Consider the following 15,519-nt stretch of genomic DNA (forward strand, 5'->3'; position numbering starts at 1 on the left):
GTGTTATAGAAGTGATAAGTAGTTGTAGTAGTACTTCTCTAGTACACAATGTTTTTTTTATGGGAAACATTCAAAATATTATCCAGGTAATTACAGGAATTGATAGCCCATGAGATCCCAGAATTTTCTTATCTGGCTTGTAATTAAAAAAAGTAACTGTAATTACAGATAAACTTATCTTCTATGTGAAGGGGGTGCTTTACCACTGTGGCTAATTAGAAAAAATTTCCCCTCTAGATTCATTGCACTGGTTATATAGATGTTAATATAATGGGAAAGATAAGGGGGCAGAAAAATACAAACAGGCTGCACTGTTTCATAACATTTGGGATTCAAATCTGCAGTGACGTACTGGACTGACATGTGGGGTGTTCTCAGGTCCTGTCGCTGCTCTTTTTATTTATTTGATTTATATTCCACTTTTCGACACTTCAAAGCAGATTATTCCTTTCTTTCTCATTTAGTCTGTTGCCTCTGGCTGACTTTCATATCCATAGCAGTGGTTACTCAAACAAAAGTGAAAAGATATTGGATTAAATATTGTGTGTGAGAGCTGTAAAATGGTGATGAGTAGATCTTTATTTACATTTTAATGCATCTCATGTTTCTGTACTGTAGTGGTTGAACAAATGCAATAAAATTTAAATTAAAAAAAAACAAACAGTCTGTTAGAGAAAGGGAATAGCAGGCTAGAGCCATCTGCTAAGCCTAAAGGAACAGGGATTGAGAAGAGAGAGTTCCAGGATGAGCTTTTGTTAGTCTGGTGCAGCCACCCCTCAACAGTGACAATGGACATGATCTCACTTCAGCAGGAATCGCTTGCTCCCCTGGTGATGTAGCTCCTTACTGGACAGTGCAAACTGTCACAGAGCAAAGTCTTCTAAACCACCCGCCCTCAGGGACCTCCAGCTAGTTGGGTTTTCAGGATATCTACACTGACTGCGCATGAGATCCAACTGAAGCAGCGCACAAAAGCCTCGCATGCTTTTTTTGCTGTGGAAACCCTGAAAACCTGACCGGCTGAGGAACCACTGGTTTTAGAGAGCTCGGACCTTGGGAAGCAGCAAGGCCCATTTCCTCCTTCCCCGAGCAGCACCTGTGAGGGCCTATGCCTAAGAGTGGGCAGGACAACTCACAGTGTCCATGTGGGAGAATGGCTCCCTGTCCCAAACCTTTGCGGCATTTCTTGACATTTGCTCCTACAAGGCAGCTATTCCAGGGTCACCCACACAAGCTCCATGTACCAAAACAGACCGATTCAGTCCACATTTCAGCCCCATGCATGCACAGGCTCTTTGTACTGCTTTCTCTTAAGAAAAAAGCAAAAATGATTCCCTGCTTCCTATAAGAAGAGGTACGTCCAGGACGAGATAAGTCTGTGCCAATAAACCATGGCATTGCCAGTAACCCAAAGATACTACCAACTGGTCTGAGGAAATCCCTGCTGGAAATTTCCCATGAAGGCTCCTACTACTCACTTGCTCCTCTCTCCCAACCCCCTGCAGCACAGAGGGGAGGTGGCATGGTTTCAAGTCCACTGAAGGGATGGAGGGTGGGGCAGCTCTCACACCTTCTGTACCCTACCCACAGGGACAGCTGTCATCCTCAACCCTGTACTACAGGCAGCTTCAGAAAAATGTCTCCTTTCCTCTTCAGGAGAGTCTGTGGTCACAGCTTTCAGAGCAAGGAAAGCTCTAGTTACAGTGTATGCACAAACAGCAGTAGCACCGTGTCCAGAGGTGCAACAGTGGCTGCTGCTGGAACGAATCCCAGGTCCAAACTCTTAGGGATCCTCCCCTCCCCTGTGACCTTCCAAAGAGGGAGATGGAGATTAGTATTATGCAGAGCACTTACCCCTCCCCCCCCCCCAAATCACCAAGGTAATGGGCAATTAGCAATGTCTGAACACAGCATGATATCTTTCAACTTTTTTCCTTCCAAGAACCAGACTAATAAATATGCAGCAATGCAGTCTGGGACGTTCAATATACAAATGTCCTCACAGTGCCCTAGGGCACAGGCAGCTGGTCCCACAAAAAAAGGGAGGGGGGGGGGGGAAACAGACCATCTCCCTCTTTTGCCACACGCAGACCACTCTTCACAGTGACATGCTGGTGAGGTTCTCATGACTCAGCAGCCCCTTCCTGGAGCTGCTCCCACCATGGCCGCCCCCGCTGCCCCCACTGCAATAGTCCTGCAGGTTGTGGCGCAATGTGACCAGCGCAGAGCCCAGGCAGGCCCGGTTGGGTGCTTGCATGCCTCCTGGCAGCTGGAAGAGCACCGTGGCCACGCCCGCCATTCCATCGTCCGTGGGCTCCAGGGTGATGGGCCCCACTCGGAAGCTGGTGTAGGAGAAACCCATGAGGTGCGAGAGAAGGGGCTCTGAGCGTCGAAAGTGGTGGTGATGGTAGGGGGCGTCCTGCCAGAGGCGAGGCAGCAGCCTGCCACGGGAGGGCAGGTACACGAGCTCTGTGTCTGGCTCCAGATATACAGTGAGTTTAGCAAAGGGCCGGCTGGCCATCTTGGTCATCTCCTGGAGATGCCGGCGCTGCTCCCTCCGCAGGTCTAAGAACTGTTTGACCTTCCAGAGCAAGACACAAACAGAAAGGAAGAGGAAGAAACAGGAGAAGAAGACAGAGAAAAATACAAAGAGGTCGATGTGCGCCTGGTCCTGGCGGAAGAACAGCAGCCCTTGGGATTCACTGGTGTTCCCTCGGCTCCTGGCACCTACACCCAGAAGCAGAATGAAGAAGCGACTGGATTTTAATGCATGTAGTTCATGTGGGTATGTAATCACCACGCGGTCCTTGACCTCCCGAACCACCAATACTGTCTGCTGGTGGCTCACTGTGATGTAGGTGATCAGACCTGTGGTCCTCTCGTCCCTCACATGCTCCGCTCTCTGGCGCTCTGTGGCTGGTCGGGTGGTGGCATTGCGTGGCACGGCAGCACCTGCCTCATCTCTCTCCGAGTGGCGCTGCAGAATCCGCACAGTGTGCACCCCTGTATCTTTGTCTACATCCACACTGAAGGTCTCATAGGATGTGGAGATGAAAACATCAACAGCTCCGAAGGTCACATCCACGGTAATACGGATGTCTACGTTGGTGAACTTGGGCTGGACCCCAAAGAAGACGGTGCGGCCTGTGGGCAGATTCTGGATGTTGGGCTCATGGAAACAGTTGCTCTGTGAAGTTGGGTCAAAGCAGTATTCCTGTTCCACCGAGATGAGGCGATAGCACTGCTGCCCATTGATGGGATTCCCGTGGAAAGAGTCCTTGCATTTTGCGCACTGCCCCAGAGAGAGAAAGAACACGTTAAATGCATTGGCTCTATCTCCAACTCCTCATTCAGACACGATTATCACCCATGCAGTCACTTTTGGTGCAAGTTTAAGACACTGGGACTTATAACCATCCTTGCTGTTCTTCAGCCCGCCAGAAAACCTCTCCTCTTCTCTATGCCTTCCAATACCTCCTAGTACTTTTAACAGCCCTTGTTGCTCTTCAGCGCCCTTGCCCCTTCTCTCTACCCCCCTACTCCTTTTTCCTACGTACCTGGTACTTGTAACAGTCCTTCTTGTCACTCTGCACACTGTTCTGGCAGTTGGCTGTTTCCGTGTTGTTCTGGCAAGGGCAGCCTGTGCCATCGCTCTCGCTACAGATGTCTGCATGCCCATTGCACTGACACCTGTAGAAGAACAAGACAGTCAGGAACTTGTCCCACTGAGCTTACTTGGTGCATCTCCACTGAAGGAAGAAGTGTATATCCAGTGTATATCCAAGAAATCTCTAATCCTCAACGACTATCTCCTTGATACCAAACCAGATATATGTGCTATAACAGAAACATGGCTCAAACCCACGGACACAGCAATTATAAACCAACTCCCCACATCAAACTACGACATCTTCTCCATCCCCCGACTGAAAAAAAGAGGAGGAGGACTCCTATTTGCATCAAAAAAAGACCTCGGGTTCATCCAGCACCCATACAACTCAGTCTCTAAGCTAGAAATGGGTCTCTTCACCTCGGAACAACTACAAATCCTACTCGTCTACGCCCCTCCGGGCCTCCTTGAGACAGACCCCTCCCCCTTAGTAGAGGAAATCACAACCCTCATCAAACTGGACGCTCCAGCAATTATCCTAGGAGATTTTAATCTGCATGTGGACAACCCTACCCCATCATCCAGCTGTGAATCCTTTCTCTCAGCCCTCTCAGCCCTGGGTTTCAATCAATTAGTTACCAAACCCACACACAAAGCAGGCCACACGCTGGATCTTATCTTTATTAACCCTGGCATCAAACATTCTTCACGCCTCAAAAGCAAGAAGGTCCCTTGGTCTGATCACTCACTTATCTCAACCGCATTCTCATTGAATAAACCCTCCACCTCCAAAGGGCCCTCACCATCCTTCCCATACAGAAGATCCTGCTCTACAGAAGACCTCAGCTCACACCTAGCCTCTCAACTTCCATCCATTGATCTCTCAAACCCGAACACAGCTCTCCGCTCTTGGAAAGCCATCACAGATTCCATAGCCGACAAGCTATGTCCGCTAGCAACCAAAAAATCACTCCCAAACGCCTCCAAAAGACAACCATGGTTCACGGAAGAACTAAGAAAGCTAAAACAAAATCTAAGACAGAAAGAGAGCGACTGGCGCAAATCCCCAAGCACCAATACACGATCCATCTACAAAGCCACCCTCCATCAATACAAGTCAACTACCTCTAAATCCAAAAGGGACTACTATGCATCCAAGATTCACCACTTAATCTTCGACGCAAAAGCCCTCTTTGCCTATGTCTCCAATCTCACCCAAATCATCCCACAGGAGATTCCCAACGACCTAGCACAACCCAAAGCTGAAGAACTTGCTCTTCATTTTCACAACAAAGTCAACAGCCTTCTAACTCATCTGCCTTCTAATCCCACCGACCCTGCTCTTTACCAGTCTCTTCAACAATCATCCCCCAACAACAATGGTCTGGAAACACTTGAACCCATCTCTATCTTAGAGATACAAACTCTTATAAGAAGAATGAAACCTTCCTCCCACCCTTTGGATACTATCCCCACCAAACTGCTCCTGGCCATCCCTGACTCCATCGCTAAAACATTGTCGGACATCATAAACTGCTCACTCTCCCAAGGACTATATCCTGACGACCTCAAATTGGCCTCCATCAAACCTCTACTCAAGAAACCCAACTTGGATCCTAAAGACCCCAACAACTTCCGTCCTATCGCCAATCTCCCATTCATAGCCAAGATTCTAGAAAAAGTTGTCAATACTCAACTCTCCGAATACATAGAAGAAAACAAAATCCTATTCCAATCACAATACGGATTTCGCAAATCACTGAACACAGAATCCCTCCTCATCTCCATGTCTGACTTCATATTAATGGGCCTTGACAAAGGCCAATCCTTCCTCTTAATTCTACTGGACCTATCAGCCGCCTTTGATACGGTCAATCATTCCATTCTCACTTCCATTCTGGCTTCTATAGGTATCTCAGGCACCGCTCTCTCATGGTTTAAATCTTTTCTCTCCAACAGAGGCTTCAAGGTTAAGATACAGAACAAAGAATCTTCACGAATGGACGCATCCATAGGAGTCCCTCAGGGCTCCTCACTGTCACCTACACTCTTTAACATTTATCTTTTACCTATCTGCCAACTCCTCTCCAACCTTAACCTCAAACATTTTCTCTACGCCGACGACATCCAGATCGTGATACCCATTAAAGAATCTTACACAAAAACATTGGTTCACTGGGAAAACTGTCTCTTCGAAATTAAACATCTCCTGGCTAACCTAACCTAGTTTTAAACTCCTCTAAAACAGAACTGCTTCTCATCTCCCCAGATAACAATGCCATCTCTAATCCTCCAACTATCCCAACTACTACACAGGTGAGAGATCTAGGAGTATTAATTGATAACCGGATGAACCTTAAAGCTTACATCAACAGAACCACCAAGGACTGTTTCCACAAACTCCAAGTTCTGAAAAGAATTAGACCACTCTTCCACACTCAGGACTTCAGAACCATTCTACAAGCTATCATTTTTTCTAAGATCGATTACTGTAACTCTATCCTACTGGGCCTACCTTCCTCCTATACTAGACCCCTCCAGATGTTACAAAACGCTGCGGCAAGATTACTGACAAACTCCAGGAGGAGGGACCATATATCTCCAATCCTAAAAGATCTCCACTGGTTGCCTGTTCACTTTAGAATCCTCTACAAATCTCTTTCCATAATATACAAAACCATCCATCAACACACCCCACTCGACTTACAATTCCCATTCCAAATTTATAACTCCGCCAGACCAACAAGAGACACACTCAGAGGATCTCTTCAAGTGCCCCCAGCCAGATCTACCAAACACATTACCTTGAGAGATCGGGCCTTTTCAACAGCCGGCCCCCTTCTATGGAACTCCATCCCACCGGACCTTAGACAGGAGCCCAGCCTCCCAACCTTCAGGAAGAGACTTAAGACCTGGCTGTTTAAAAAGCTTTCCCGGACACCGATTAATTCTATTCAGCCAGATTCTACCACTTCCACATGTAAAAATGTTATTACTAATGTAAATACCTATACCTAATGTTATTCTCTCCCTTTTCTTCTCTCCTCCCAGTTCTTTTACCTTGTTATTTGTAACTGCTTCCTTCTACACAAATAGGTTATTGAATTGTTCACTGTACACCCCTGTTATATGTAAACCGGCATGATGTGTTTGCAACATGAATGCCGGTATATAAAAATTTTAAATAAATAAATAAATAAATAAATAATAAAATATCAGAGAGAGAGAGAAAGAAAATCTCATGTTTACTTGGTACATCTCCCCTCCAGTAGAAATGGGAGAAGGAAGTGACACAGAAAGACAGAGAGAGAGAGTAACCCATTCAACTCTTAAATAGCAAACCTGCCATATCAAAACAGCATTAGCACTCAGAACTTAAACAGCAACAATCCTACCTATGAAAAAGCAACACCGCAAATATTACACTGGACCCTAGAACACCACTACACTAGGCATCTGCATTCTTTGGGCCGAGTGTGCATATCTCGCAACGGGAAGGTATATGCACTAAACCAAGGGTATGTGTGCATAGCAGCATTTTTTCATGCATACATTCTGATCGTGAGATATGCGTAGATGGGCCGAAACAAATGAAATGAATGGCCTAAAAAAACCAACAATGAATGCACATCCCTACACTACACCTCCTACTGAGGAAACAGAACAGGCTGGACTGCTACAGTTCCGTATGCACTAGTAAAATACCTCACCTCAGTCACACATGTATAACTCAGACAGACCCTAACCAAAAACTTAGTTGTTGCTTACTCTGCAATAGAAATATGCAGAAAAACTGATAGGAAAATCTCTGGGAGCTGGACTTTGCATGCAGTGCAACACTACAGAAATTGAATCAGAAATGCATTTCTTCCTGTACTATGCAAAATACAAAGAGAGAAGAGATGCACATTTCCTAAAGCTGACAGAGAAAACAAGACTTCCTACAAAAGAATAATAACTGGAAGGTCCATATTCAATGCCACTTATCCGGCTAAATGGCAGCAGCTGAATATGTGCCAGGGATCAGTGGCCCTGGTACTTATGCGGATAACTACTTATCTGGCTAAATAGTTAGCTGGGGCTACGTGGTGGGTGAGTTGATGGTGAAACTGGGAGAAGCTGAGTTACCTCCGCAGGCCATATTATACACCACATTTAGGTGTACAATAGAACTTGCCACGTCCCTAATGAGAGTAGAGCATGGTAGGTCTGTATTAGAAATGTTCTATTCTTTGCTGTATGTTACAATAAGCTGTGTTACTTATTTTATTGCTCCTTGGATGTAAATTGCTTTGGGCACCCTATTAGGGGAAAAAGAGCAGTGTATAAAAACAAAATAGAATAGAACTTATCCAGCTAACTCCGATATTCAGAGTTAGCTGGATAATTTATCCAGCTAAGTTTAGCTTGTTCCGTAGACTTTTGCTAACCCGGCTAACTTTAGGATATCCAGGTATATTTAGTGGTGTGCCTGTGCCACTAAATATACAGGCTAAGTTAGCCCGATAGGTTTATCTGGAAAACTAACCAAGCCATACAGTGGCTGAACATGGATCTCATAGTAGATAATGAAAGAAAAGGAGACATTTTCTTATCTGTTAATTTCCTTTCAGTTAGTTCTGTTACACCAGTCCAGTCATAAACAGGTGGGTTGTGTCCCCCTACCAGCAGATGGAGACAAAGGACACAGTTTTCCTTATGTGACATCATCACCACTACTTAGGGATGATACAGCCCAGAAAGAAACCATTATACAAGTGACAAAGCTCCATATCAGACCAAAAGATGTTCATGAAATATGAAAATTTCCCAAAACCAAAATGGACATCAAAAAGAACCTGTTAAGAAAATCCTCTTTATTCTCCAAACCTATCCTGAATTCACAATAAAAGAACTGACCAAGTTAGGACAGGAGGAAGACAACAAACTATGTACAGCTAGGCTGTACACAGTGAATAACTAAGACTGGAATAAATCTGCCTGGATGTAACAGGACTAATGGAAAATTTCTTCTTCCATCTCGTACTGCTACATCTGACCAGTTATACACAAGTGGAAAGTACCAAAAACTCTACAGACCTGCATGGGAAGAAGCAATGGCTGCCGTAAGAACTCCAGCCCCATAGGCAGAGTCTTCTTTGGCCAAAACATCCAGATGGTAATGTCTCACAAAAGCATTCAAGGAAGACCATGTCGCCACCCTGAAAATGTCTGCAGGCATGAATGCATGCACCTCTGCCCAAGAGGATGACTGCACTCCTGCAGTGTGTGCTTGAACAAACTTGGGAGGTTTCTTGCCACATAGCATATTAACTGAGACAATCACCTCCTTAATCCAATGGGCCAAGTTAGCTTTGGAAGCAGTTTCCCTCTTACGTGGCCCCGCAAAGCGGCCAACAAGTCTGTCAGACTTCCAAAAACATTAGTCACTTTCAGATAATGAAGCAACAACCTATGGACATCCAGGCATCTGTGGGGCCTGAATTAGTTTCTCATGAAAGAAAACCGGAAGAGGAACTGCTTGATTGATGTGGAAAGCCAAGGTAATTTTCAGAAAAAAGGAAGGTACTGGCCGAAAAATGACTGTATCCGAAGAAATGATGAGGAAGGAATCTGTTATTATTTGTGATAGTTGTGGGTGGATCCTTGGGCCGGTGGAAGATGACCACGCCCATGGGGGAAGATCCCAATTGTTTTGCTTGTTTCCTCTGTAAAATGCTTCCCCCTCCCCCTCCGTGGATTGCTGGAGGGAAAGCAAAGAACTTAACCAAAAAAAATTTAAAAAATAAATTAAAAAAACAAAGAAAAACAAAAAAAGAGTAAAACCTTTAACAATAAAAACAGAGAAAATTTACAAAATCTGTCTGTGCCTGTTTTTTATTTTTATAAACAGTTATGTGTGTTTATAAAGTAAGGCAAAAACACTTAAGAGCCTAAGTGTGTATAATTACCTAAGATTAACCCACAGCCGAGCTTAATCTAGCGGATTTTGCATCGCTGTCTTTTGTTTTCATGGTTTTCAATGACTATTTTAGTACTCTTCAGTTATTATCGTTTTTAAAATATCTTTCCTGTCCTCCAGCTCCCATGTTTTTCGCTCCCTGTTTGATGTAACTTTTTTACCTTCTATATAGTTGTTAATTGGTTTCCCCTGTTCTATTGTAAACCTGTACGATAAGACCGCGTCTTGAGTATCGGTATAGTAAAAGAATTTAAATAAATAAATAAATAAATCCCGAGAGGGACCACCAGTAGGCTCAGAGTTGGGAGACAGACACACACTAGTTCTTTTATTAAACTGTTTTAAAGAACCACCAGAGGTGGCAGTAGAGAGTTGGAAGAGCCCGGCTGGGCTGTAGTCCCTCAGGCACTGGAACAGCGACCCCAGGATGGCAGAGCTGTAGAGAAACTGAGATAGTGAGTAGGCAGAGTATGCAGAGTTCAGGAACAGAACCTTGGTGGTAACACTCACACAACAGTCTCTTGGAACAGCCCTGAAGCTGGAATGAAGTAGGCCCTCGAGGAGCAAGTACCTGGTTCCAGGAAAAGCTCTGAGAGAGAGATGGTAACTCACTGGTGTTGTAGGCAGCGGTGACTTCCTGGCAGAAGTTATTTGGTAGCAGGTCTGGGAACGTGGGCCCTCGAGGAGCGAGTACCGGTTCCAGACTGCGACCTGAAAAGCAAGAGAGAAAGCGAGGCCCCCCGAGGAATGGGTACCTCTGGTAAAGTCTGAGGAGGCAGAGTAGCAAGGTAAGCGGAGAGCGAATCCCATCCGCAGTGATACCTGGAGGCAGCTAGGTAGGAAACCCTTTGCTTAGCTAGCAAAAGAAGAGACCTTAAATATCTAGTGCAGATGACGTCATCTCAGGGGGGCGCCCCTGAGGTTTGCGCCACAGCTGGTACTTGAGTCGGGGCCGTGCCGCGCGCGCGCCCTTAGGCCGCAGGAGAAACATGGCGGAAAGCAGCGTCTAGCTGGTCCGCGAACGCCGGAGGAGGTCGGCAAGATGACGCCACGGCAGCCAAACTTCCATCGACCAAAGAGGGAGTCGCCAAAGAGGTAAGGTGGGCAGAGTGGAGATGGGCAGCGACGGTCGAAACAGTACCCCCCTTCAAAGGGCGAACTCCTCTTTGGGTACCAGGCTTGGGTTTAGAAGGATGCACGATAATGTGGACAAGTGCAAGGTGTTGCATATAGGGAAAAATAACCCTAGCTGTAGTTATACGATGTTAGGTTCCATATTAGGAGCTACCACCCAAGAAAGAGATCTAGGCGTCATAGTAGATAATACATTGAAATCGTCAGCTCAGTGTGCTGCAGCAGTCAAAAAAGCAAATAAAATGTTAGGAATTATTAGGAAGGGAATGGTTAATAAAACGGAAAATGTCATAATGCCTCTATATCGCTCCATGGTGAGACCACACCTTGAATACTGTGTACAATTCTGGTCGCCGTATCTCAAAAAAGATATAGTTGCAATGGAGAAGGTACAGAGAAGGGCAACCAAAATGATAAAGGGGATGGAACAGCTCCCCTATGAGGAAAGGCTGAAGAGGTTAGGGCTGTTCAGCTTGGAGAAGAGACGGCTGAGGGGGGATATCATAGAGGTCTTTAAGATCATGAGAGGTCTTGAACGAGTAGATGTGACTCGGTTATTTACACTTTCGAATAATAGAAGGACTAGGGGGCATTCCATGAAGTTAGCAAGTAGCACATTTAAGACTAATCGGAGAAAATTCTTTTTCACTCAACGCACAATAATCTCTGGAATTTGTTGCCAGAGGATGTGGTTAGTGCAGTTAGTGTAGCTGGGTTCAAAAAGGTTTGGATAAGTTCTTGGAAGAGAAGTCCATTAACTGCTATTAATCAAGTTTACTTAGGGAATAGTCACTGCTATTAATTGCATCAGTAGCATGGGATCTTCTAGGTGTTTGGGTAATTGCCAGGTTCTTGTGGCCTGGTTTGGCCTCTGTTGGAAACAGGATGCTGGGCTTGATGGACCCTTGGTCTGACCCAGCATGGCAATTTCTTATGTTCTTATGTTCTTATGATATGGAACTGACGAAGCATCTCTTTGTCCAAGATATTGGTCTGAGGCTCCCCAAGAGTTTTCTTCGGGGCCGTAACCTTCCCATGATAGAAGGTATTCAAAAGTATTGCCTCTCTTTCGAACATCCAGAATCTCTTCGACTTTAAATTCTAAGTCGTCTTCTGCACTGATGACAGGTGGGTCATGAGATTTGGAAGTAAATTCGCTGAGTATGAGCGGTTTCAAAAGTGAAACATGGAAAGCATTATGGATGTTGAGACCAGGTGGTAGCTTCAGACGGTAGGTGACTTTGCCAATACGTTGAAGGACTGGGAATGGTCCCACGTAGTGAGGAGCAAACCGAGAGGAGGGTAGTTTAAGTCTGAGGTGCTTGGTTGACAACCAGACCTTGTCTCCTGGCTTAAAGACTGGAGCTTGTGAATGGTGCGCATCGTAGTACTTCTTAGCACGGTCACTCGCTTTGATTAGCAAATCTTTTGTCTGAATCCACAGATTATGGATATCATCAGCAGTGAATTGAGCTGCTGGGGACGTCACTGAGAGCTTCAGTGGAAGTGGCGGTGTTGGGGAACATCCAAAAACCACTTCAAAACGTGACAATCCAGTAGATGTTGCTGGATGAGAGTTGATGGCGAATTCAGCCCATGGAAGCAATTTGGCCCAGTTATTCTGTCGGGATGTGACATAAGCTCGAATAAACTGCTTCATTGTTCGATTCATCCGTTCCGTCTGGCCATTCGACTGTGGATGATAGGCTGAGGTGTAGCCTAGAGAAATGTCAAACAATTTGCACAAGGCCATCCAGAATCGTGCCGTGAATTGGGACCCGCGGTCGGATACGATGTGAGAAGGTAGTCCATGGAGGCGGAATATGCGCTTTATGAAGACCTTTGCAAGCTCCAAGGCTGAAGGTATGCCAGGGAGTGCCACGAAGTGTGCCATCTTGCTAAATCGATCCACTGTCACCCAGATGGTATTCATTCCTCCGGAAGTAGGTAAATAGACTACAAAATCAGTAGCAATGTGCGACCAGGGCCGTTCCAGAACTGGCAGTGGTTGCATCTGACCCCATGGTTGTCCAGAAGCGGGTTTGCTCTTGGCACAATTGCTGCAGGATGCCACGTAGGAATAGGTATCCTTTTTGATGGTAGGCCACCAATTCAGCTTCTGTATCTTGAGCAGGGTACAACGTTGGCCAGGATGGCCAGCCAGCTTGGAATCGTGCGCCCAAAAGAGCACTTTCTTCCTGAGTCTTTTAGGAACAATAGTTTTACCAGCGGGTACTGACTGAGTGGATGCCAAGAGGATCTTCTTCGGGTCAATTATGTGCTGTGGCTCATCAGGCACATCCTCTGAATGAAAGGAGCGTGACAGAGCGTCTGCTCTGGTGTTTCTATCTCCAGGGCGGTACTTCAACACAAAATCGAAATGATTAAAAAATAAGGACCATCTGGCCTGTCTGTAATTCAGACGTTGTGCATGGTAGAGATACTCTAGATTTTTATGATCCGTGAATACGGTTATTTGATGTTGAGCACCTTCGAGCCAAGGCTGCCATTCCTCGAATGCAAGCTTTATTGACAAGAGCTCTTTATTGCCGATCCCATAGTTTTTCTCGGCTGGAGAAAATCTTCGTGAGAAGAAAGCACAGGGACGTAAGGCTTTCGAGTCTCCTGTTTGGCTCAACACAGCCCCTATACCCACATCTGAATCATCAACTTCAACGATAAAGGGCTTGTTTGGGTCTGGATGCCGCAAGCACGGTTCTGTGGAGAAGGCAGTCTTCAATTTCTCGAACACGGACATGGCCTCCGCTGACCATTTTGAAGCGTTGGCACCCTTGCGGGTCATCGTAGTCAAGGGTACGGTTAAAGAAGAATAGTCCTTTATAAAGCTTCGGTAATAGTTGGTGAACCCCAGGAATCTCCTTAAAGCCTTCAGGCTGGTAGGTTGGGACCAATTCTTGATACTTTCAAGTTTGTGAGGGTCCATTTGGAAGCCTTCTTTTGACACGATGTAGCCTAGAAAAGGCACCGAGTCTTTGTGAAATTCACATTTAGAGAGTTTGGCGAACAGCCGGTGTTCGCAAAGACGGTGGAGTACTTGCTTGATATCTGCAATGTGGGTGTCCAAATCCTGGGAGAAGATTAGTATGTCGTCCAGGTAGACCACAACCATTCTTGTACAGCAGGTCCCGCAAGATGTCGTCATCATATTTTGGAAAATGGCGGGTGCACTGCACAACCCAAACGGCATTATTAGATACTCGAAGTGGCCGTCTCGCATATTGAAGGCCGTTTTCCATTCATCACCGCTCCGATTGCGAATGAGGTTATAGGCCCCCTTCAAGTCAAGCTTTGAAAATATCTTGGCCCCTTGCAGCTGGTCAAACAGCTCCGAGATTAACGGCAAGGGGTAACAGTCTTTGATTGTGATTTCATTTAGACTTTGGTAATTGATACATGGACGTAGGGTACCGTCCTTCTTCCCCACAAAGAAAAAGCCTGCGCCGGCTGGCGACTTTGATGCTCTGATAAAGCCCTTCTGGAGATTTTCTACAATGTATTCCGACATTGCTTTATTCTCAATGGCTGAGAGAGGGTATACCTGTCCTTTCGGTGGCTCAGCATTGGGCTTCAGTCTTATGGCACAGTCATAGGGCCTATGTGGAGGAAGAATATTAGCTGCTTCTTTGGAAAATACATCCCCAAAGGAAGCATATTGGGGCGGCAGTCCTGGCATCACTGGAGTTGTAGGCATGCAAATGATAGGCGAGATTTCCTTAAGGCACCTCCCGTGACATTCTGGGCCCCAGCGGGAGAGATCCAAGGATGCCCAGTCAAATTGGGGTTGGTGCACTTGCAACCAGGGTAACCCCAGGACAATAGGGTGCATGGCCCTTTCCAGTACAAAGAAGGAGAGCGATTCCATATGGAGAGCTCCGGTGCGGAGAGTAACTGGTACAGTTTGGCAAGTCACGTCGCCTGGTAAGGGCTCTCCATGAATGGAAGATAACAGTAGTGGATCTTTCAACTTGATGAGGGGAATCCTCAAGTATTCCACTAGATGTCTGAGAATGAAGTTGCCTCCTGCCCCTGAATCCACCAGATTTACTGCCAATCCACAAACAGTGGGGGTAATCCCAATAATAGTCACATCAAACAACCCACACTCAAAAGATTTTTTGTTATGTACTACCCTACAATTTTTCTTCTTTTTAATCAATTTCACCAATAATAATTTTATAATATTTAAAAAATATACTTTAACCACATTTTTCACACTTACATATTATCTCAATGAGATTTCTAAAAAAAGTTTTAAAGGTGTAGAGTGATGCTTCATAAAGTTTCAGTTTATTTTAAAGAACTGTAAGATATGATGTAATCTCTATATAAATTTCTAAATAGACATCATATGAGCCGACAGACTTTGCCAAAGTAGTATTGTGAATTGACGAGACCTCATATATGTGGCGGGCTGTTCAACCACAAGCCCTACTGCCACTATTAGAAAAACTTGCGGTGATGTAAGAAAACTTTTGCACCGTCTTCACGTTATAATCATTGGTCTCACAGAAAGACTGGATGTGTAACCGTGAATATGTAACAGTTTACTATGCAGCGGGTTATAAACAGTAGGTTATTTTGTTACTTATCGTAGCGTGGTGTTGCAGATAGGGTATAACACTGGCTCTGGCCCGACACGGCTCGTGTTTCGGAGAACCTTCTTCAGGGGCCGCTCAATGCCATTACTAAAATGTAATAAAATATGTTAGAAAGTGACCAAGGCAAAATGTCAACCATGGCTACTTAATACCTACATTTCCCAGTTCTGCCAACCAGTTCCACTACCGGGCTG

At 45.4% G+C, this 15,519-nt stretch overlaps 1 protein-coding gene across 1 annotated transcript in view; it reads right to left on the bottom strand.

The window, feature by feature from the left end:
* Positions 1–556: 556 nt before the first annotated feature.
* MEGF8 (multiple EGF like domains 8) overlaps positions 557–15,519 on the bottom strand; it is a 295,542-nt gene continuing 280,579 nt past the window's right edge. The window contains 2 exon segments of the mRNA XM_029577448.1: positions 557–3,292; positions 3,558–3,690. Of these exon segments, the coding sequence (XP_029433308.1) occupies positions 2,099–3,292; positions 3,558–3,690 (1,327 nt within the window). The 3' untranslated portion in view covers positions 557–2,098.

The sequence above is a fragment of the Rhinatrema bivittatum genome, chromosome 14 (genome assembly GCF_901001135.1).
Source record: "Rhinatrema bivittatum chromosome 14, aRhiBiv1.1, whole genome shotgun sequence".
In the NCBI taxonomy this organism is placed as follows: Eukaryota; Metazoa; Chordata; class Amphibia; order Gymnophiona; family Rhinatrematidae; genus Rhinatrema; species Rhinatrema bivittatum.